The sequence below is a fragment of the Urocitellus parryii genome, chromosome 10 (assembly GCF_045843805.1).
Source record: "Urocitellus parryii isolate mUroPar1 chromosome 10, mUroPar1.hap1, whole genome shotgun sequence".
In the NCBI taxonomy this organism is placed as follows: Eukaryota; Metazoa; Chordata; class Mammalia; order Rodentia; family Sciuridae; genus Urocitellus; species Urocitellus parryii.
Window position 1 is genome coordinate 144306688 of NC_135540.1, and position 19392 is coordinate 144326079.

The 19392-nt window shown below is 54.8% G+C and overlaps 1 protein-coding gene across 3 annotated transcripts in view; it reads right to left on the reverse strand.

Moving 5' to 3' along the window:
• Positions 1-855: 855 nt before the first annotated feature.
• The window catches only part of Pcgf3 (polycomb group ring finger 3), a 34128-nt gene continuing 15591 nt past the window's right edge, over positions 856-19392 (reverse strand). For all 3 annotated transcript variants that reach the window (XM_026379470.2, XM_026379471.2, XM_026379472.2), the window contains exons 7-11: positions 14985-15092; positions 14015-14103; positions 7521-7658; positions 4877-4957; positions 856-4326 (exon numbers count right to left, since the gene is read on the reverse strand). In XM_026379470.2, coding sequence (XP_026235255.1) covers positions 4279-4326; positions 4877-4957; positions 7521-7658; positions 14015-14103; positions 14985-15092 — 464 coding nt within the window. In that variant the 3' untranslated portion in view covers positions 856-4278. The remainder of the gene's footprint in view (positions 4327-4876; positions 4958-7520; positions 7659-14014; positions 14104-14984; positions 15093-19392) is intronic.

The following is a 19392-nucleotide window of genomic DNA, read 5'->3' on the forward strand; positions in this document are numbered from 1 at the left end:
TTCCTGGCACATGCTGCCCTCTGCCAGCCTGGGTGGCAATGAGCAGGAGGTCCCGAGGCTCTCGTCCCACATGCTCCGGTCCACTCCAGCACCTGGGACAACAATACCAGCACAGGGTTCTGCAAGATCTTTACACCCGTACAATGGGGCAGGCGACTCGCCAAAGGTAAGAAAAGCAGAGGTCAAGTGAGATTCCCAAGATCACACTCACCCTGGCTCCGACTCTAGCCCAGCAGCAACCTTCCTGGCCTTCCAACGCTCGTTTCCTCAGGTTTTCAACACTGTGTTTCTGGGGAAACCGTTGAATATACAGTGGAACATGGGCCTGTCATGCCCCTGCTGGGGCCAGCACACCTTCCAGCAGCACCCCCGTTGGCAGAGCTGCTCCAAGCCAACAACCTCTGCAAACCCAATGCCCCTCGCCAGGCCACTGAAATGACCTCCATGCCAGGGCAACATGGAGCATGAGGACACAAGCCTGGAAGGACCGTGTGCTTGTGCACACATGTGTGGTAAGCATGTGCCCTAATGCAGGCAAGGCAGGCCTGAGTGGGCTGCACACTGCAGCATCTCCTGCCACACTTACAGGCACCCAGGGATTGTTCCCAGGACCCGCCCATGATGCTGCCTACCAGGCTCACTCGTCTCCAGGTGATGTGGACTGCCTGGTATAAGGTGCATGCCAGGCAGATGGCCCTCGACCACACAGAGGGGTCAGCAAGTCTGCGTCCTCAGCTCAGGCGCAGTCTTCTCTGACGGTTCCAGCCCAGGCACAGGCAGGGCCAGCTGTCCTCCAGCAGGTCAAGGGTCTCATGCTCACAAACACCTGACGTAATAAACTTCCAGCCCAGGAGATGCGGTAGGTTTTCTTCTGCTTTTATTACAAGCATATAATATTGAGTGGCAAACACTGAGTACAAGCTCCACCGCCGTGAAGTCAAGCATCAGGAGTATTCCCCAGAGTTCAGACAGAAGCCGCCACCGAGGTACAAATCACACCAACGAAAGGATGAGCACATGAACTGCAAGCCACACATTCAGTGCCCAGGTCTGCCCCATCACCTGCCCAGGCCAGGGACATCAGCCAGTGCTGTGTCCCAGCCCTGCGTCCCACCTGCAGCTGGGCTGAACCACTGAGGTGACACTCCCCTGAAGCCAGGCACCTTGGGTGCTCAGCCTGTCCTCCCCATGCTGACCCCTGCCTGGTGGGCACGGGCGTGGTGAGTCCACGGTGCAGTCCTAACATCGATCGTTTCCAACTTGCTTATCTCCATCTGTTTCCTTGGTGTATTTCAAGATCAAGGCAGAGACACACTTGTGTTTTGAGCTAAGGTCATGTGATATGGGGAGCTGGCGTGGGTTCCTGAGGAAGCGGGGAACTGATTGTGACCTAGCTACTCGACAATGCCCCTGATGCTCTAGACACGCCGCGTGCTCACGTGTGACGGGGAGGCTGCCCACAGCACGCTACAGACCACCAAGTGACGTCTTGCGTGTTCTATTTAGAAACCAAATCAGACCCCAGGGCCACCTCGGGTGTGGCCCGGCCTGGCCAGCCTGGCCACATGAACTGGGGGCCATGGGCCACCCTGTTGAACACCACTGGCAGATTTCCCACACCCTCAGGAGCAGCGTCCTGGTGACAGCAACCAAGAGGAATAGCCAGACAACTGCATGCGTGTGTTTTGGGATCCCACCTGCCCTCCCTTCTCCTGCGGCAGAACCGAGCTGCCATGGTCTGCATGCGGCTCCTGGAGGCACGCTGGGCCTACCGGACAGAAGCAGGTGAATGCACGTCACCTTGCGAAACACAGGCGTGACGCTACGCAGAGCAGAAGCTCCACACACCTTGAGTTCATCCCATACGCCAGCAAGTAAAGCTGGACACCGAAGCTGGAGGAGGGATGGGAAATAGGATAGAAGGCTTAAAGTAGAATAAATAATTTTATAAAGTTTTCTTTTACCACCCCCCACCCCCGCATTTTAAATCCAATATTATATATTCTATCTGAGTTTTACACTCCTGTGAACAGGGCACCTAGTGGACCACGTGTGGGAGGTGGGTGCCAGTCTGTCCAAGTGGCCCCGCGAGCCACCTCACTACACTCGCTGCATGAGCACGCCATGAGAAACTGCCCCACAGGCTCCTTCATCCAGGAGGCTCTGCAAGGTGTGCTAACTGGCCCTGGTGGTCATGCTGGAACATGGGCGGCCTGGAGTCAGACAAGCTCCCTCAGGCCTGCAGGCGAGGCAGGCTCATCAGCTCCAGGCTCTGACTAGGTAAGGCTACGTATCAGACCAAGGGCGAAGGGCACTGGTCGTCCTGCAGAGAAGACAGCCACGTGATGGAATCTTAGAAAAATAGGTACTTTTGCTGCTGAGGTTTGGTCAAGTTACGGCAGCAACAGGAGCAGGGCTGCTGGCCGTGGCGTCCACCGTGCTGCGGCAGAGCTCTCAACTTAGCACCATAGCACGTCCCGGGACTCCATGGCATCCGCAGGCCACACACACACCAGAAGGCTGCACAGTGGGGTTCATTCTTGTGTGAACCAGCTCGATTCGAATCTGGAGGCTCACGTGTCAAACCTCTCTTTAGTTTCACCACACAGGACGTACCTACATTCTAATGTCACACTTAGAAGTGCTCTGTGACAACGTGGCTCTGCGGGAGGCTTCAGCAGTACGTGTTTTGAGGTAGACAGGTAATACTTGCTCATAAATCCTTGTAGAGCAACCCTAGAGACCATGTGCTGAACAGCAAGCCTGGAGCACTAACTCTTCATGGCCCTGGCTTATTCGAGGAGGTGGGCTCTGACCAGCCCCTCACAGCACGTGTCTGCTTCAGAAGGACCAGGAACTGGACCAGCTACTCCGATGCTTCCTTGCCCCTCACACTAGGTCTCAAGGCTGCTGCTTCCGACATTCTGTGTAAGTGAAGCAGGAAGCAGAAGAAAATAAGCAGAGCTGGATGCCGACAGCCCACCACAGCTTTCCAAGCAAATCCCAGGAAAACCCTAGGCCTTGGTGAGGCCTCCTGGTGACCTGGCCTCAGACAGAGACTCCCATGTACCCAACAAGAACTGGTGGGCAGCACCTGGCAGGGACCATGGGGTCAGGGTAATGCTTGCCCTGCAGGGCCGAGAGAGGGGTCCCAAAGCTCCCCAGAAACACCAGGACTCCTATGCTGGAGCTCCAGGACCGCCCCTCTGCCGGGGGTGGGGGTCCGCATGTACTTGCTGGCAGAACTCATCCTCTAACTCAACAGCAACGCGACACTGGGGAGCAGGGAGGGCTGGCACAGAGCACCTTGCCTGTGACCCGGGAAAGATGTGCTGGGGGAGCTGCTTCCCCTGGGCCTGCCCACCCCAACCCAGCACCTTCCCGGGACAAGGGTGGCAAAGCACAGTGGCCTCCATCTACAGGAGGGAGAGCCCTGCTGGTCTTGCTTGGAGGCACCCGGCACCAGCACCCCAACCCCACACTGGTCTGACAAGCCCCTGCCCAACATTCTTCTTTAGCACAGAAACGGGGAGGACAATGTAGGAAACTAAATGATGGCACCAAACAATCTGTGCCCTTTTTAATAAATGAGATTTTTAAAAACAAGAAGGGTCTTTAGGCCCGTGCTGAGCGGGCTGAGCCACCTCTGGTCTGCCAGCTGGTGCGCCAGAGCCATGCTGGGAGCCTGGGTGGCACGGGCCCTCCAGCCCCACATGTGCACCTGGACGCATGCCTGGACTGTGCTGCCCGAGGCGGGGTGGACACTAGTGCCCACTCAGTACCAACGCAAGCCTCTTTTGGTATGCTTTAAATTAAATCTTTATATATCTTCTAAGTCTTCAGGAAGCTAAAGGCAACATAAATATTTACCATGAAAAGACTTTTTCAATAACTTAGGAAGGACTCAATAAAAGTATGGTATTTTTGAGGCTTATTAAGAAACCAATCCGTGAACTAAACTGAAATGAACTCAGATTCTCGAGACCTGGAAAGTGAGCGGAGGTCTGTGGGACGGTGACCTGGAGCCTCGTGCCGCGCCTGCCGGCAGAGGGCCTGCAGTGGGTAAGCACGTGCGGCTGCGCGGAACTGCAAGTGTTTTCATCCTCTGTAAACACGTGCTGGTAGTGTCTTGTAGGGTGTGGATTCTCTTGTACAAAAGTTATAAATATTCTCTATTCAGAAGTCTGGTCCACCCGGCACCCAGAAGCAAGTTCTGTTGCAGGTGCTGCGCATGGCCGTGTGGCCCCTGGGACACAGGGCCAGTCTGAAGAGCCAGGCTCACAGCAAGTCCATCTTGGGTCTGTAGTGCAGCAGGAGGGGCGCCTTCTGTAAGACAAAGTCATGGCGCTCAGTAGGCCACCAGGGTCAGTGGACACGCCACCTCCCAGGAAGGCAGGAGCCATGCCCCATGCTAAAAGACCCACAGTGCCACCCTCGACTCCCCTGGTCCAGGGCCATGCAGGGCTGCTGGGGACTGAGCCCCACATCCTTGGTCCAGGTAATCCAGAGACCACCTGTGCGTTGCTCAGGCCCGATGCCAGGGCCCAGGGTGCCAGCCCCTCCCATCTGTGCCGGCTGTGGTCTCTCCTGCTCCAGGTCTCACCCCTTTGGCCACGGGAGCCCTGACCTCATTCAGCCCAGTCACCTCCTGCCCTTTCTGCCCAGGATGGGGGTTCCACTATGGTTCCCTGCTTCACTAAGCCACCAAAGGTTTGCAGGTTTGCTGAGCATAATGGTCACTGCCTCCTGCCCCAACAAGGAGGCTGAGGACCCCCTCCCGAGGAGGCCCAGCCAGGGTGACAGCCCAGGAAGATGAGAGCTGCATGGTGGGTTCTCAGGGCAGTGAGCACCATGGAGCACACAGGCACAAGCTCACCTTGAACCTCCACCGTGTGACCACCACGAACTTGAGGGTGTGGTCCTTGCCCAGGATCTCCTCGTTGCACAAGATGTCCAGCTGGTGGAAGAGGGGCTTGCATTAGGGACAAGCTGGCCTGTGGCTAAGGCCCCACTGACCTGCATGGAGACCCATGACATTGCCAGCAGGAGAGAACATACTCCCGGGCATCTGTGACGTCCCCTGAGCACCGCAGAAGGGCGTGACTCCCTTGTCCACCTACTCCTGCCCCACAGGAATGGAAACTGGAGCAAGCACAAGGTGAGGTGTCAACTGCTCCTGAGGGGCAGCCTCCCTATACAGGCCCAGGGCTCAGCCACAGGGGGCCTGTGGACAAGGCCTGGCCACTCTAGCCCCAAAGCTGCACATGCTGTATCCTTCTCAGGCTCATAGCTTCTTGGGTGAGCCCCGAGGGCTCATGCTGTCTATCTATGTACTATTTATGTCCCTGCCTCCATTCCCTGAGGAGCAGGACATGTGTCCACTCCTGAGCAGACAGCCTCAAGAACCTGGAAGGTCAGAAGCAGTTTGGTCAGCAGCAAGGATGGCACCAAGGTACCTGGACAGTGCAGGTGGGAGGGAAACTGAGCGGTCCAGTGGAGACTCAGTGCACACCTGTAATGGCCTTTTCCACCACATTACCAGCCAGGCTGCTTCCACAGAGGTGCCCTGCCCATCGGCCCCCTCCTCACCGTCCTGCCCCCCACTGCAGTGAAGGAAAAGGGCTCCCAGGCTTTTCTTACTACACAGACTATTTTTGGAGCCACTTTAGGTCCCACATCGCTGATTGGCAGAAGAGCTCCTGCCTGGCCCACCCAGCCCCAACACCCAGGTCCACACCCCAGGGTGCCTTTGTTTGGTGCGTGAACCTGCACCCACACAACAGGGCCTGCTGTCTGTAATGGCCAGGGCTATGAGGTGCTCCTGGTTCGGAGGCCCGCAGCTGGCACTCTCTCCTGTGTCTTCTACAGCATGTCTCTGACTGCATGTGGTGGTGATCCAGGTGGGCATGCCAATGGCTCTGCTTCCATACGCCCTGTGCTATGCAGAGCAGTGGCTGCTGTGCCCTGCAAGGCAGGGTGTCACCTGTGACGTGTCCTGCGCCTCTTGTCCTCTCACACAGGCTCCTCTGTCCTGCCCAGCGTTTGTGAAAGTGGCTAGAGAGCAGACTATGGGATCCCGGAGCTCTGGGACCACAGCAGACACCTCAACGCCTCTTGCCACTCCCAAGGACAGCTCTCTGTGCCAGGGAGCGAGGCTTACCCAGGACCACTCTCCTCCAGGGTGTACTCGTGCTCCCTCTAACAAGCTCTGCCTCCTCTTACACAGAACCCCAAGTCCCCTCACCCCTTCCAGGCCAGCTACCAGCGGGGCTGCTGTTCAGCACAGAAATGCAAGCCAAGCCACATCCCTTCCCTGTTTTCTCCTCTGCTTTCTTCCCAACACAAGCTGCATCTGGACTTGGCTTCTCTGGGCCCCAGGTGGCTGGCATGTGTAGTGTGTCCTATGGGGCTGCACTGGGCCAGGACTGGGTCCCTTCCTGGCCTCCTGAGACTTGGCTTTGTGGCCCTGCAGAGGACCTTTGGCCTCTCACATGGCCTCTGTGGCTGTGTGCAGAAGCAGACTGGGAAATCAGCAAGGAGTAGGGGCCTTCCACAAGCAGGGTTGCAACTGCTGAGGACCTCTAGGCTACATCCTCACAGGCCCCAAGAGCAGCAGACAGCAGGAGAGCAGTAAGCCTGTCCTGACGCCTGAGCCATCCTGGGGTCAAGTCCCGACCCGGGGCTGAGGGACTGAGAGGCCTCCATGAGTCTGTCTCACCTTCCACCGCCTCATTCTCATACAGGGCTCTTTTGTTATTAGATTTAGGGTCCAGAAGATAATCTAGGATTATTTCATTTCAAGATCACTAACATGATTATGTCCACAAAGACCTGATTTCCAAATAAGGTGCATCCGCAGGTCTGGCTAGGCCGTGGTTCACCTGCCAGGCCGTGTCCACACACTGCTCTCCCCAGCACACCTCGTGTCAGCCACCTGGGTCCTACACTACACCCTGACCTTTCTCTCTCACAGCTCTTACCACTGGCCTCTCCTGCTCCTGTGTCTATGCCCCAGAGCTCACTTTTCACCCAGCCCGAGGGGCCTATAATGCTACACCACCAGTCATGGAGCCTGGCCTGGGCCCAGAAGAATTGGCTCCTGCTGGCCCTCTGCACCTCCATGTGAGGGCCATGGTTGCTGTGGTGACGCACTCTCTTCCAGAGCCCCCGATGCCCAGGCTCTGGGTCAGACAAGTTTCACTACTGTTACAACCTCAAAGCTGGCAGCCACCCACCCACTTCACCCACCCATCCTGACCATCCACGCAGGAGGCAAACTGCAGGAGCAGGACTACTCCTCAGGACAAGTCTCCAGCCTACTCCAAGCACCCTCTCTTCCCACAGCCTCTGTTGCTTTTCCTGTGGACGACCTGGCAGGGCAAGAAAACCCAGCAGGAATTTTGTTTCTATTAAAATTTCCAAAGTTGTGGGGAAAAAACAACAACAACAAAGAACTTGAGAAGGATCTCTCACGAGTGGGGAGCGATGCCTATCTCCTCTGCTCACAGAGGAGCAGTTACCTCGTTGAAGGAGGAGAGGTTTAGCTTCTTGGCGATGAACTTCTTCAGGTGTAGGACTGTGGCCTGCGCTGAGCAGCGGATCCATTTCCGCTTCAGACCCCGCAGTTTGCTGCTGTTGCATTCCAGGCAGATGCTCACCTGGGGACAGAGGGCCATGTCAGCAGGCAGTCAGTTGTCAGCAGTCTCTGATCTGCAGGCCTCCACTGATGACCCTGCCTTAAGCCTAGGAGCCGGGCCTCTAAAGTCAGAAGCTGCTTTTCTCCATCGCTGCAGTTCTCCTTCAGGTATTTGGACAGTCTCCTCAAACTGCCTGCCGTCACCCTGCCCCCTGCAGTCAGCCCGCCCATCCTGCCCTTGGCAAACAGATGCCCTGAGGGAGCCTTGGCAGAACCCTGGCAGGGTGGCTGGAGCATTCAGAGAAGCTCGGAGGGACATGGCATTAGGTGTGGTCTTGAGGATGAGGCAGACATGGAGACCAGTGTGGCCTTGGGGAAAGGCAGTCCCTAGCAGAACCGCAATGTGGTTGTGCAGTTCTCTGGAGGAGCAGCAGCCTCCAACTGTCAGGGCAGGGGTACCACAGGATTCTAGTGCTGTGAGCCACCCACCCACTTCACCCACCCATCCTGACCACCCACAAGGCAAAGGCAATCTCCCAGGACTGCTGCAGAAGCCTACCACCTCAGGAGGTGGGAACCGAGTACCTGGAGAACACCGAGGCCCCTTAAAATTCAGATAAAAGAATCAACTGACACATGATGTGTAAAGTGGTAAGAGATGCAAAGGGAGAGTTACAAGTGTGAGATGCAGGCACATCATCAACTAGCAAACACGAAGCTAGAACCCAACAGCGGCTGGCCATGGTCCATCTCAGTGTGGAGGGTTAACCTCCGAGAGATCTCTACAGGAAGCTAACCACACGAAGCACAGAGTCAGGCACCAGTTCAAGTAGGGAAGGAAGCAGAGCACCAACAGAGGTGAGCTGGAGGGACAGCCACTTCCAGCCAGTGTGTAGGAGCTGTGGGGCTGGGCAGGGCCCCACATGGGAACACTGGACAGGAGTCCTAAATGGTGAGGCACAGTGGACCTCAAGTCAGGAAGAAACAGAACCAAGCAGATAAATAACCGAGACTGTCAGGATGGTGGCACCCCTATCATCCCAGTGACTCTGGAGGCTGAGGCACAAGAATCAAAAGTTCCAGCCTCAGCAACTTAGTGAGACCCTGGTCTTGAAATAAAAAATGCTTTAAATAGGGCTGAGGGTGACCCTGGTAGAGCACTGTGGGTTCAATCCCAGTAAAAAAACAAGACAAAACCAACAAAAAGAATGAAGCAAAGTCAGCAGCAAGCAACTGTGAAAAGCGGAGCTCAGGGGGAAAGACCCTGGGGAGGAAGAGAGATGAAGGAGGAAGAAAGAGAGGGCCCAGATGGGCAGGTGGGCAGGTGCAGAGCGATGCTAACCCTGGACCTTCAGCATGCAGACGTTCGTTCACTTGAGTGATCTGTGGCCACTAGATGAGCTGAAGCAGAACTTACAACCTGCAAGCGAGTGGCAGCAAACAGATTACAGAAAACTTAGCAATTCTCTGCCACCAACAGCACCTGGTGCCAGAAAGGGGAACAGAGAAACACGGGGCTGTAGAGTGGCAGAGACCCGCTCATACTCACCTGTGGTCACGGGGAAGCAAAGCTACTTGCCAGGTAAGGAAAAATTCTGATTTGGTTTAAAAATCCCTAGCAGATAGCTACAGAAAGCATCACACTTAAGATGTTTAAAAACTAACTCCAGGCACATGTCAACCAAAACAAAACTGGAGAAACATCTGAATCTGTGTGCACCAGGAGCTGAGCCACAGTGACAGCTTGGAAGCACCCCGCTGTGGACACCCACGGGGTGGACACCCACTGGCACAACGCAGCACAAGGGCCACTGCCCTTGCAGGTGTGTGCTGGCCATGTGTGGCGCTGGTTGAGGGGCCACCTGTGCTCAGGAGGGGGCTGATCACAGACGGCTGACCCCTGGTAGGGTGTGGCCCAAGTGCAGTGGCAGGCACAAGGCATCCTTCAAGGTGTGGGGTCTGAGCCAGACCAAGACACGGGTCTGCTGGGCCCAGCTGCCTGCTCCAGCCAGGGTTCTGGTGAGGAAGCTAGCCTCGTGCCCAGCCTGAGCGCAGCTCTGTGGAAGACAGAAGGCAGGCAGGGCCTACTGACGTCCACATCAGGAGTCCTCCCCTGCCCAGGGGCTGCTGCCCAGGCCCTGAAGCATGTGGGTGTGCAGAGGCCACTGGGGCAGAGTGTGCTTGGCTGCAGGATGAGTTCAGCGAGGACTTGGCTTTACAGCAGTGTCCCCAGCCATTTCAGAGCACCCAGCAGAGGCAGTGCACAGTCATTGGCCAGGCTGGTCTCATCTGCTCATACCCAAGTCCATCAGAGCTGCACACAGAAACCTTCCCCAGGCTTCCTGCACAGCTCTGTCGAAGGCAGACCCCTGCCAGGCGGCCTCAAGGCTCACCAATCATAGAGGCCCAAGGACGAGCACACCTCTCTTAGAACTCTGCCTTTTCCCAACAAGAATCTACAGACACTCGGATTCTCTCTGGTAAAGGTTCCAAGGGCTTGCTGAGGAAAGCTGGCAGCTGGTTCCCAAGGCCATTCAGAGGAGCAAAGCGCCAGTTACTCAAGACAATCTTTCTCTTTCCTTTTTTTTCCCTTTGGCATGAAGCCCAGGGGCACTTAACCACTGAGCCACATCCCAAAGCTTCTTATTTTTTTTTTTTCATTTAGAGACAGGGTATTGCTAAGTTGCTTAAGGCCTGGCTGATTACTGGAATGACAGGGTGCACCACCACCTCACCTGATTCTCAAGATAATCTTGGGGATTGTTCTACTATATCACAGCTCAGGTAAACAGTTCAATAATGAGGCGGGGTAGGTTACGTGGAGCTTGCTGGACAGAACAGACCCATGCGGTTCGCAGGTCTCCTGGTAGATACTCCTGTAGCAAATGGTGGTGAATGTACTGGTCGACTCATGATGGCCAACTGCACCTCCTCCCACACAGCCAGCTGTGGGGGTTATAGCCTGACCAAAAAAGCAAGCTTTACACTGGAGAAAAGAGCCTTTTTAACAAATGATGCTGGGAAAACTAGTTACCCATATGTAGAAGGAGACTAGATCCTTATTTCTTGCCTTGCACAAAAATCAACTCAAAAATGGATCAAAGATCTATGAATTAGCTGGGCACAGTGGTCACACCTGTAATCCTAGTGGCTTGGGAGGTTGAGGCGGGAGGATCACAAGTTCAAAGCCAGCCTCAGCAAAAGTGAGATGGTAAGCAACTCAGTGAGATCCTGCCTCTAAATAAATATAAAATAGGTCTGGGAATGTGGCTCAGTGGCCAAGTGTCCCTGAGTACCAAAATCCCTGGTACCCAAAACCCAAAACAAACAAAAACAAAAAATAACAACAACAACAACAACAACAACAACAAACAACCCAGAAACTAAGCAACTCCTAGAAGAAAATAGGGTCAACACTCCAGCTTTTAGGTACAGGCAATGGCTTTCTCGGTAGGACCCCTAAAGCTTAGCTAATAATTCCAAGAGTTAATAAATGGGACAGCAATAAATTAAAAAGCATCTACACAGCAAAGGAAACAATTAGGAATCTGAAGAGAGAACCCACAGAATAGGAGAAAATCTTTGCTAGCTACTGTTCTCACAACGTATTAATATCCAGAATATGTAAAGAACTCAAAAAAGTCACCACCAAAACAATGAATAACCCAATCAATAACAAATGGGCAAATGAACTAAACAGACACGTCTCAAAAGAAGAAATACAAATGGCCAACAGGTACATAAAAAAATGTTCAACATCCTTAGAAATTAGGGAAATGCAAATCAAACTACCCTGAGATTTCATATCATACCAGTCAGAGTGGCAGTCATCAAAGATACAAACAACAATGCTGAAGAGGATGTGGAGGAAAAGGAACACTGTTACACTGTTGGTGGGACAACCACTGAGGAAATCAGTGTGGAGGTTCCTCAGAAGACTTGGCATGGAACCACCATGTGACCCAGCTAGACCCTCCTTGGTATTACAGTCATCTTACTGCAGTGACACATGCACACCCATGTTTACAGAAGCATGATTCACAGTAGCCAAACTATGGAATCAGCCTAGGTGTCCATTAGCGGATGAATGGATATAGAAAATGTGGTAAAAATACACAAAACAGTTTTATTCAGCAATAAAGAAAATGGAATCATGGCACATTCAGGAAAATGAATGGAAGTAGAGACCATCATTAAGTGACATAGCCAAACTCAGAAGGCTAAGGGTTGTGTGTTTTCTCTCATATGCCGAAGCTAGAGAAGCAAAAGGAAAACAGAAGTGGGGTAGATTTCATGAAAATCAAGGGGCGATCAGTAGAGAAGAGGGATCAGGAGATGGAAGGTGGGGAGGGAGGGGAAAGTGCTGGGGAGTGAGACTGGCCAAATCATATTGTGTATTGTGTGCATGTACAACTTTGTAACAACAAATCCTGTCAATATGTACAACAGTGATGCACCAGGAAAAAATGTGGGAGAAAAAAGCAAAACTTTAAAATGGGCTGGCAAAAGAGCACATAGCACAGGACATGGGGCACCCGTGGCACCTTCAGGGCAGATCCCCCACTGCAGGGCAGGCCACACAACACGCAGCAGGCAAGAGCACACAGGAGCACGAGGCCAGTGAAGGCACCTGTGGGAAGTGAGCAGAGGGCAGCAGGCTCTAAAAGTGCTGTGGTCTGCATGTGCGGTGCCCAGAGCTCCTCCCAGACATGCTGGAGCATCCACAGATGAACAGCTGGATCAGGACTGGGCTGAGCAGGCGGGGACTGCAGGCAGGGGTGTCGTGGCTAGGTGTCTCTGGAGCAGGCCCCACAACACTGCCTTTCCAGGGGCCCTGCCCCTTCCCACTGCTGCCTGGCCACCGAGAATGGAGCCACCACCATGTCTGTCTGCCAAGAGGTGCTGCCTCACCTCAGACCAGAACCCTGGAGTCGCCCAACCTAGAACCAGACCGACTTCTGAAACCATGAGTCCAGATCAACTTTTCCACCTCCAAGGTGTTCTTGGGTATTTGGATCACAGTAACTAACGCCGAAATAAAACATGCATTGTCAAGCATAAGGGCACAGCAGACAGGACTTTTCAAACTAGAGTTGAGAAAACCAGTGTGTGTGTGTGTGTGTGTGTGTGTGTGTGTGTGTGTGTGTGTGGCGCGCGCACAGCAGGGCCTGCTCTCATACACACAAGGCCACCCGAGCATGGAGCTCTAGGCACTGCGTGCGGCAGCAAAAATCAGTAGGTCAACAGTGGAAAAAACTTGAGCTGCAAAGTGTAAGTCAAATAGAGCAGAACACTAGGTACAATCCTCCACCACCCATAGCACTAGGTCCAGGCGCAGGGCTGAGTCCCAGGGAGCAGGGGGACAGGTCTGGGAGACAGGGCATCATTTGAGCAACCCTCTAAGCCACCTTCAGATGGTGACTGACACTCATAGACTCAGGACCAGACAGTAGCATGGGCTGGGGCCACACCACCAAGGTGACCTCTGCTCTAGGGCTTGGGCAGCAGTTAGAGCTGCCTTCATCATACCCAGGGCACCCGTAGCCCTGTCCCTGCTTCTGGCGAGGCCCACCAAGTGTCATTAAAGTGCAGACGTGGATAAAGAAACATCAAAGGTCCCTGTGCTCTGCCCCAGCCACATTTCAGCCAAGCTGTGTTCTGCTGTGGCCAGCCCAACCCCACCTCTGCAAAGGTCCTGACCTGAGTTGGCAGGATTGTGCCCTGGGGTGTACCTGGCAGCTGGTTACTACCTCCCAGCTGCTGGGACCACAATACAGGGCAGCTGGGGACTGCCCCTCACAGCTCCTTTCTATCCAGGGACGTTGAACGAGCCTTTTTGGCTATGGACAGTTCCCTGTACCTACCCGTTCCCACATGCTGAGCTCATCACCCTGGAACAAGATCAATTCTAAGCATTTGCAGGTGACTGTGTGAGGTTTTGAGAAAGCTGCCATGGGTGGGCACCAAGGCCCATGTCGCTCTCCCACACATCCTGGTTCTCTCCCCAGCAGGGCCAGGGTCTCCAGACCCACTGAGCAGCAGCTCACAACAGTCCCTGGCCCTTGTTTGAGTCAGACAAGGCTCTGCTTCTCCATGAAGCAGGAAGACTGCTGGAGTTTGCAGAGGATGACGCATGTTAGGGAGGGCTGGCAGCAGGATGTGAAGGCTGCCTGGTTGCCTGGTCATGAGGGAGTAGCCCAGTCCCTCTCACTGCCCACAGGTGCTCCTCACAGCACAGAGCGCCTGGGAGGAGGAACCTGAGGGGACTGCCATGTTTAAGTCTGGAATGTATAATGGACAGCACATACGTGTGTCTGGTAGTACACCAAAGGGAAGAAAGAACAGCCGGCATGGCGCTGGGAGACTCGTGGGGCCCACCTGCTCGTCACTCCGGTGGTAGTCGTCATCCTCCTCCTGCTTCTCCTCTGTAGTGGCTTTGTGTGAACTGTCGTCTGCTTTGGTCTCACCTGGCACACAAAGAGAAAACACTGAGAGTTGGGGATTTCCCTCCACTGAAATCCAGAGGCCCTGAATCCCAAGCCACTGAGCAGTGGTGGGAACCCAGGGGTGCTAACTGCATTGAGAAGGCCTGATGCCATGCTCTTCTCAACCCTGAAGCACAAAGTGCCACCAACAGTCTCTCTCTGAGACTGGCCTCAAGAGCCCAGTGGAACTCAAGCCTGTGCAAAGCTCTGCCAAGACAAGGTGCCCCAGGCTGTAGGGCTCCTGAGGCTGCCCCAGGCTTGGGGACCCTGTCTGAGAGCACAGAGATAACTGAGCAGTGGGCAGCAGGACCAGCGCCAGGCTCCCACAGCACCTGGCTCCAGAGCCTGCCCCAGAACCTCAACAGGGTTAGGGTCAGACTCTGGCCACCTCCCTGGCCTGGGGTGACTCCTGAGAACCAGGTGGCTGGCTCTCCACATGGCGGTGGCCAGGGTCCTCCCCCTGTCTACGCATCATCAGGTATACTCAGGCTGGTCCAGAGATTTCTCAGGAACTTGTGTGGTCCACCAGAAAAATACCAGGCCTCAAAGATTTGAACAATGTTCAGTATGCAGAGACTATAAGGTGCCATCGACTTCACACCCAAACCAAATGTTATTTTGCCACTTTATGGTAAGACAGCACAGTCCAACCTTAGGAAGCTCACCTCCCTCACCTTCTTCTTCCTTAGGCCCTCTGCCCTTTGACCATGACCTCCAGGCACGTTCTGGTGTCTCTGGCTCTCTGACCCACACCCCATGCCCGCCCAGCACCCCTAAGGGCTGCCTCATGGGTGGTGAAGCTACCTAGAGCTGCACCAGAGGCCTGATGGAGCCGAGGCATATGCAGCCATGGAGCCACTCACCATTGCGGGGATCCAAGTGCTGTCTTGCGGAGCACGCCTCCCCCTTGATGTCGCCCGGCACCTCCAGGCCCAGCTTGTGGTAGAACTCCCTCTGCTTCCTCATTTCCGCTATTAAAAGTTAACAGACAGCCTTCAATCTTCAATAGGAAGGGATTCAGCAAGACTGCACAGATGCCATAGAAGGAATGCAGATTTGGGTTATGAACCCTGAAGACTGCTATTGCCAAGAAAGCAGCAGGTGATGCAAGAGCTCCTGGTCAACGCAGCACTGTGGGACCATGCAGCGGCGCACAGGAACCAGGGCGAGGCCCTACCACACAAGAACCTGGCAAGTGGAAAGGCTCCCTAGCCCTGTGACCCGACCCCTCCGCGGCCCCACAGAGTGCTGGGGTGTAACAGAGGGAGCTTTGGTGATCCTTGGGTACCACCACTGTGCATAGACAGCTCGGCGATCCAGATGTGCTGTCTGGTGCCCATGACCGTTTTACCACAGGCAGTGTAGGAGTGCTCGCATGGGCCGAGGGTGGGCTTGCCAGTAGGAAAAGGACCAGGGCAACCATGCCTGGAAGCTCCTGGGTACTGACAGTGTCCACCCGGCACTGGGCCAAGAGTGCCCCCTGGTGTCAGCATCCAGCAGCAGAACAGGGCAAGGAAACCCTCCCCAGAGAGGAACTCCCCCTGAAGACAGGCAGAAAGTCCCTTCTATCCTTCTACCTCTGCCAGATCTGCCAGACTGCTGGCTGACGGAGGGCCTGAACACAGCTGCCAACCTGCATCCTCACTGGACAGCAGGCCAGCCTGGCACCTTTATTCCAGGGAACCATCAGTTCCCTGTTACTGAGTGACTCTTAGCTAGTGCTCCATCCATGTGACTAATGCTCAGACCTCAGGGAAGAAGCTCGAGGCTGGACACCACTCAGGACACACAGGTAGCAAGAAAATTTAAGGGAGTTGCTCAATGACGGCCCTATCAAGCGTCTCTGGAAAAACTAATTTGTGTAGCTGACACAAAAGTCCTTTATTGACTTTTTTACCTGCATATCTGTTTTTCCCTACAGACAACGAGCCCCAAGACCACCTGGGCAGAGTCCTGGGTGTGTCCAGCCCTACACAGCTGTTCTGAAAATGCCAAGTGTGCAGGAAGGAAGACGTATAGGCTGAGCACTGCAGGAGCCATGGGCATTGCTAGAGGCGAGAGGCACGTGCACTCTAGCCTGAGAGCCAGCAAGGGTCAGCTCAGAAAGGGGTGTCCCCCCACTGTACAAAAGCAGCCCAGACGGAGGCACGACACCCTGTGCATGACATGGGACAGCATGGCAAGCCCACAGGACATGGGGACATGAGGCAAGCAACTTGGGTTGGACACCTTAGCACATGTTATTTCTTAACTTCTCACCCATGAGGACACAAAAGAATAAAAATAAGGGCCCCAATGCCATGTCTCTACACACTGAAACATTAAATGGGGATTGTTTTTGGTATCACATGCCTAAAATACTTTATACACTTTAACAATGACATGAGAATCCTACCATTAGCCATCTATTCCCAAAGAACCAGGTAAATGCATGAGGAGATTAGAATCCAGCTATCTGCTGAGTCCTGTTTGTAACGCTAGAAGATTGGAACTGCTTTAATGCCACGGGTCCCACCGCGGGGCTGGCCCTCCAGACAATCCCCAGCAGCACACAGTGCCTAAGCCTTGGTGGCTGCTCCTGGAGAAGCCGAAGCACTGGCCAGTCACAGCAAGGCAACCCCACGCACAAGCCGCCCTAGGATGAGCAGCCATTCACCCAGGGGAACCTGACAGCCATCCGACTGTGACAGAGGTCACATCTGCTACAAAGGAGCACACGCCACAACACACATGTGCCATGACACGCAGACTTAGACTCCATCTGCAAGATGCCCCTTAAGAAACGGAAAAGGAAGCAGCAATGTTGAGACCCACAGCCACTCCTAGGAAAGCCATCGGCCACCTGGGCCAGTCTGACAGAGGTGTCCCTGGGCCCATGGTGGGTGCCAACCTGGGGGTGGGAGGCTGAGCCCGCAGACCAGGGCAAGCCCTGCTCAGCATGTGCGCCAGCCTGTTGTACATCACTCAGGGCAGGAGCTCTCCCTGTAGAGGGCAGAAGGACAGAGGGCAGAACTGAGGCTCTGCACAGCCCAGTTAACAGGTGAGAAACAAATCCCCCCAAATTTTTATTGAAGAAATTCAAAATACAGTGACAGCCACCAAGGGCAGTTTTCCAGAGTGAGGATGGAGCCCCTGTGGGGCGACACTGTTCGCCTGGCATCAGGGCTCACATACATGTCCCCATGCTCGTCTGCCACGAGGCCTGCGTGTCTCACTTTTGGTTCCCACACAGGCTTGTGCTGTGAACCTCTCCAGTGTGCAATGAGGCAAGCTCAGAGGCCTGCTCCGTGCTGGCCTTCCACCATACCCAGAGCCACGGGCGTGGTCCTCCAGCTGAGGCCGGGTGCAGACTCCTCTACCATGTGGCTGACTTCCTCTGGACTTGCGTCTAGGCCCCAGACGGTGCTGCGCCAGAAAGCACAGCTTCGGCAAGTCTGGACAACGAGGTCCTGCCTCTGTGGTGTGGACCAGCAACCCCCAAAGGCCCAGTGCTCGAGGCTTGGTCTCCACAACGGCCCTTTAGGGAGTGGTAGAGAAGAGGCCGAACCTAGCGGGAGACCCTCTGAAGGGACTGATGTGGGGCTGCAGTACTCGCAGGCCTGAGGTGAGCAGCTCTGCTCTGGTCATGCTCTTGTCAGGCTGTGCCACTTCTCCAGAGGCCTGAAGCAACAGGCTGATTGGCCACAGACTGGACCCTTCAAATCTGAGCCAAACCAGCGCTTTCTCTTTGTGGGCCGACTGTCTCGGCACTCTGTGAGGGCGAGGGAAAGCTGAGGGCAGGAGCGCATGCCGAGGTCCCCCCCACGCACTGAGGTCCTACACTCTGGGGTGAGTGTGGCTTTGCCCCGTGGCACCAGGATGGACAGGAAAAATCAGTAGGTCTGAAATGAGAGGCTTCCAAAGTCACTCAGGGTCTGGTAGCACTGAGCAGAGATAACTTCAGCCCTTAGATCAGAACAAAACCAAAGACCTAGATGGCTGCTGCCGAGCTGCTGAAATCTGTGTAGCCGTGTGGCTGACGTGCGTGGCAAATGTGGCTCCTGCCAGCAGACAGGCCAGTCAGGCCTCACTTCAGCCTCACCGTCACTTCCCACTTTCACTAGGTGGTTCTGCTTGCTAAGCAGGTCTGTTCTACATGCTCTCAGGAGGGCAGTCAGTTGCGGGCCTGCTTTTCTCCTTTCCCAGCTTGGACATTCTGGGTGGCATGATGACAGAAAGCTTGACCAACACTGGTACAGGTGCTCGAAGGCTCCCACTCTGCAGGCATGATGCTGAGATGTGCAGAGTGCTGCCTGCAGCTCAGAGCAACGAGTGCACTACCCTTGGCTGCAGCAGGTACCAGCCTGCCACTGGACGGGAGGCAGACCAGATGCCAGGCATGGCCCCGTCACTGATGCACTATGACCCTCAAGCCATGAAGAAGGCAATGGTCAGGTGTGGGCTGCCAGATGCCAGCACCTGTGCCAGCCAGTGCAGCAGGGCATGAGATAAAACAACATGCAGGCACCATGTCCCCAGCAGCTCCATGGCCACAAGGGACCATTCAGAGCAGAGGAAGAGGTGCAGGGAGGTCTGCTGCTGAGTGTGTGAAAATCCTCCAGGCCCTAGGCATGAGGGGAGGGAAAGTAGGAAGGTGGCCTCAGGTGTGAAAGAGGCAACCTAGTTAGCTCAGAGAACAGGTCTTGCCAGGGGGAGACAGGTTTAAATACCACAGAGCCAAAAAGAAACAGCTGGCAACTAAATGGATTCCGACCTCTCACAAGCAAAGCAAGAGGAGAACCCAGGAGCTGTCCCAGGGACACAGATGCCACACTCCGCGATCCCAGGTGTGACTCATGGGTACAAGGCCCTGCTTACTTGGAGACTTTGGCCTGAGAATGAGGTTTACGAACATTGGCACAACCAAGGAAGCCAGATGACCTGCAGCCTACCTCCACCAAAAAGGAAGTGAGCTGCTGCGTCAGGGTGAGACTCACCAGAGGACCACCTTGACAGAGTGAGAATACTCGAGAAGGACATCCACCCCAGAGGAAATGTGCCGGTCAGAGAAGAGTGCTTAGGGTTGCACCAGCAGGAGGGCTAAGCCCAAATGTGCGAGCCTCCTGCTCGGGACGTGAAGCTGAGAACCTGGCTCTCCAACTCGGGTCCTCCAACTTCCAAGTGGGGCCAATGGTACCATGCTGGATGGGTTGGTGTGGTGAGGGAGATGCGGTGCCCAGGAGTGAGCAGGTGCTCAGTATAGCTGGCCTCCCACACCACCACTCTCCTCCA